Below are 4245 nucleotides of genomic sequence, written 5' to 3' on the forward strand. Positions count from 1 at the left end.
GCAGTTCTCTGTCTCAGTTACAGGAGTAGCTGGCATTACATGATTGGCCAGGCAGGATGATCGCATATCCTGTCTCTTTTTGGTAAACATGACTCAGGTCCTAGAGACTGTCGTTTGGTCCCTAACATTCCCCCCGTCCTTAGATCATATAGAGGAATCTTCCTCTCGGTCCTGAGACACAGTTTGATATTGTTGCCGGAGCACAAACAGCTGTACTGTATTTATGCGTTCCTTTACAAAGGCTACAAGTCTATTGATAATACATGGGCCGAAGGTAAGCATTAGTAAAAGTACTAGCAGGGGTCCTAGCAAGGTGGAGATTAAGGTAGTCAGCCAAGGGGATTGTTGAAACCAAGATTCAAACCATCCCTGCTGAGCCTCACGTTCTCGTTTACGCTGGGCTAGTCCTTCTCTCACTTTGGCCTTAGATTCTCTAACTATTCCTGTATGATCCGCATAGAAACAGCACTCTTCTCCTAGGGCAGCACAGAGTCCCCCTTGTTGCAGAAAGAGCAGATCTAATCCCCTCCTGTTTGCTTTTTTTTTGGATTGAACCTTATTCTGACTTGTGCATAATTGCAACTTTCACAGCTAAAAGTTGGATCTCCGAGGACCCTAGGGAGGGGCTTGGCGAATGAAAAATTAAGTAAATCTCGATTTTTTACTTTTCAGCACCGAGGTCCATCATTAGAAGTAACACAATCCCACGTTTTACAATGAGTCTTGTGCCCCCCTACAGGTCTTCCAGTCATGTCTGGGTGCACCTGGGCATGCCCAGAACCCTTGTTTTCGGAGATAACCCCTAGCCCAAGGCACATTTACCATCGGCTTAAGGTCAAAGTACAAGTCTGGCCACCATGTGTTTGGTGGATGTATTGCGGTAGTGGAGTTTAGCACCTCTCGTGTTAGTCCATTTTGCAGCTTTCAGGTGATTTTGACGGGTTGATGTGGGTTCACGCTGGCAACTCCGGAGCAGAGTAACTGGGTCATCCACAAGATGGCCCAGCCGAGTTGTCCTGGTCCTGTTGGCGCCTTCGAAGCTTTAGCCTCAAGGGGTTGGACGGGTGCAGAGATGGTTTTCATTTTTTTTTTTAGCGTCTTTTTGCTCTGCTGAAGCAGCTGGGCGTACGTGGTTGTAATGCACCCAAGGCCTGATACCGTCGACCTGGCCTTACCTCGGTGAAATCTATTTTCCAGTGTTGCCCTGGTCCTTCTCCCCGATACCTCAGTCCTGCATGTTGTCCTTTTCCTGGCCTCATCTGTTGACACGCCTTACAAGCATGCACTGTTTTTTACAGTTGTCTGGTGCCAGGGAAATCGCAGGCGCGCACTTTGAAAGAGCATCAGAGTCTTTTTTTCTCCCAGATGAGTAGACAAGTGCAAATGTTCACATAGTTGCCGTCCCAACTGAGCAGGGAGTATCAAGTAGCCGTCTGAGTCTCGGTACCATCCATCTTTATCTTTTTGAAGGTTGGTGTGTTTTTGGATCCAAGCAAAGTCTGTGGATGAATACTCAGGGGTTGGGGACAGAGTTTCCATACCTGGAGGTGGAAGTCCGATCGCCAACACAGGGGTGATGAAATCTTTATCAGCTACTTTTCGAGCTGCCAGGTCTGCGGCATGATTTCCTCGTGCCGTGGGGCTGTCACCCTTCTGATGTCCAGGTACGTGTACTATTGACACAGCCCGAGGCATCTGTACAGCCTCTAAAAGTCTATGGATTTCAGGCAAGTTTTTAATTTTTTTTTCTCTAGCTGTCAAAAACCCCCGTTCCCGATATATCGGGCCCTGGATGTGTACCGTGCCAAAAGCATAGCAACTGTCAGTGAAAATAGTTTTTTTTTTTTTTTTTTTTTTGGCTCTCTCTAATGCTTGAATCAGGGCAATTAACTCTGCCTTTTGTGCTGAGGTATCCGGGGGAAGGGCCTCTGCCCATATCGTCTGTCCAGAGTCATCTACTATTGTGGCTCCCGCCCGTCTCTGTCCATCTTTTACATAACTGCTGCCGTCTGTGAACCATTTTAGCTCACTGTTATCCAGTGGAGTATCGGTTAAGTCCTTTCGCATTGCTGTTACCCCGGCCAGTATCTCATCACAATCATGGAGGGGGCTATTTTTCCCTGGATTGGGCAAAAGAGTGGCCGGATTTAGAGTGCAGGGCGTTTGGAAATGAATCCATGGGGTGTCAAGTAGCAAGGCCTGGGAGCGTGTCAAGCGGGCATTAGAAATCCATTTACCTTGGGGTTGCTTTAAAACTCTCTCTATGGCATGAGGAGTGTAGACCAAGAGTCTCTGTCCATAAGTCAGTTTATCAGCATCGTGGACTAAGAGCGTGGTGGCCGCGATAAGGAGGCAAGGTGGCCATCCGGCTGCCACTGGGTCCAGTCTCTTGGAAAGGTAAGCTACAGGTCGCTTTCATGGTCTCCATCTCTGTGTTAGTACCCCTTTTCTTATCCCCCGCTTTTTATCTACAAATAATTGGAAAGGCTTAGATGGATCAGGGAGGGCAAGGGCAGGAGCTTTTAGCAAGGCTCACCTGAGCTCTTGGAAAGCCTCTTTTATTGGCTCAGTCCATTTCCAGTCCTTGTTTTTTTTGGTCCCCTCATATAGGGGCCTGGCCTTTTTTGCAAACCCCAAGATCCATAACCGGCAATATCCCACCATTCCCAGAAAATTTCTCACTTGTCTAGGGTTAGCCGGCTCAGGGATCTGGAGGATGGTTTCTTTCATAGCCTGTGTTAGCCACCTCTGGCCCTGTTTTATCTTATAACCGAGGTATGTAACCTGTTGCTTGGCAATCTGGGCCTTTTTGGCACTAGCCCTGTAACCTAAAGTCCCCAAGGTTTGGAGAAGGTCACCTGTTGCCTCTTGGCACTCTTTTTCTGTAGCCGCTGCCAGCATAAGGTCATCAACATATTGTAATAAAACAATGGTAGGGTGTTCAACCCGATACTCACGGAGGTCTTCGTCCAGGGCCTCATTAAATAACGTGGGCGAGTTTTTGAAACCCTGTGGTAAGCGAGTCCATGTCAGCTGCACAGGGGTCTGACCACCGTCTTCTTGCCATTTGAAGGCAAAGATCTCTTGGCTTGCGGGGGCAAGAGGCAAACTGAAAAAGGCATCTTTTAAATCTAAAACAGTGTACCAAATGTAGTTTGGAAGCAAGTTGCTTAGCAATGTATAAGGGTTAGGAACCATAGGATGAATATCATTCACCCGTTTGTTGACTTTTTGTAGATCTTGAACCGGTCTAAAATCAGTTCCCCCAGGCTTTTTTACAGGCAACAGAGGAGTGTTTCATGGGGACCGGCACCTTTTCAGGACCCCAGCGTCTATGAGGCGTTGTATATGAGGAGTAATTCCTTGTTGAGCCTCTTGACTCATGGGATACTGTCGTACCCTCACCGGGGAAGCACTGGCTTTTAGTTTCACAATGATAGGGGGCCTCTGTTTGGCTAATCCCATTCCTGCAGTTTCAGCCCAGGCCTGAGGGTGTCTTTGAACCCATGGTTGTACTTTGGGGCTTATTGTTGCTGGGGCCTCTGGCAAGTAGAGTCTGTATTTATCTTTTAATGCCAGAGACAAGACCTGAAGAGGATGCCCGGTCCCATCTAAAACCGATACTTGTCTGTGGTCGAAATGAATTTGGGCATTTACTTTAGACAGTAAATCCCTTTCCAACAAGGGCGCTGGACACTCAGGTATCACCAGAAAAGAATGGGTCACCTGGTGGGCCCCCAAGTTCACATGCCGTTTTGTAGTCCATCCATATCGTTTAGTCCCAGTTGCTCCCTGCACCCAGCTACTTTTTTTAGACACGGGTCCATCTTTTTGGTTTAAGACTGAGTATTGGGCTCCTGTGTCCACCATGAAGCCAACCGGTTTCCCCTCCACATTTATAGTTACCCAGGACTCGGGGAGGAGCTTCGAGCCCTGACCCCCTTAGTCGCTATCCTCACCCGTGTAGAGGATATGACTGTCTGGAGAGGGAGTCTCGTTCCTGGGGTTCTTGGGCCCCTCTTTTAGATTTTTCTTGGGGCATTTATCTTGTCAATGTCCAAACTCTTTACAAAACGCACATTGGTTTTTTTCAAGCTTACGCCTTGTCATTTTTTCTTTAGTTTTTGAGTCCAATTTTTTTTCTTTTTTGGAACCTGTTTTTGTTTTTAACCCCAGCAAAAAATATCTGGGCCAGCTCTTTTTGATTTTTACGGTTTTCTTCAGCTCTAAATTTTTTTTTTTTTA

The 4245-nt window shown here is 47.2% G+C and overlaps 1 protein-coding gene across 1 annotated transcript; it reads right to left on the bottom strand.

Moving 5' to 3' along the window:
• Positions 1-924: 924 nt before the first annotated feature.
• LOC138076257 (uncharacterized) lies at positions 925-3870 on the bottom strand. The gene is given in 5 exon segments (XM_068968446.1): positions 925-1259; positions 1542-1673; positions 2031-2120; positions 2238-2388; positions 2923-3870. Coding segments are annotated over 5 exon segments (1656 nt in total).
• Between the last annotated feature and the right edge of the window lie 375 nt (positions 3871-4245).

Source organism: Capricornis sumatraensis, chromosome 3 (assembly GCF_032405125.1).
Source record: "Capricornis sumatraensis isolate serow.1 chromosome 3, serow.2, whole genome shotgun sequence".
NCBI lineage: Eukaryota > Metazoa > Chordata > Mammalia > Artiodactyla > Bovidae > Capricornis > Capricornis sumatraensis.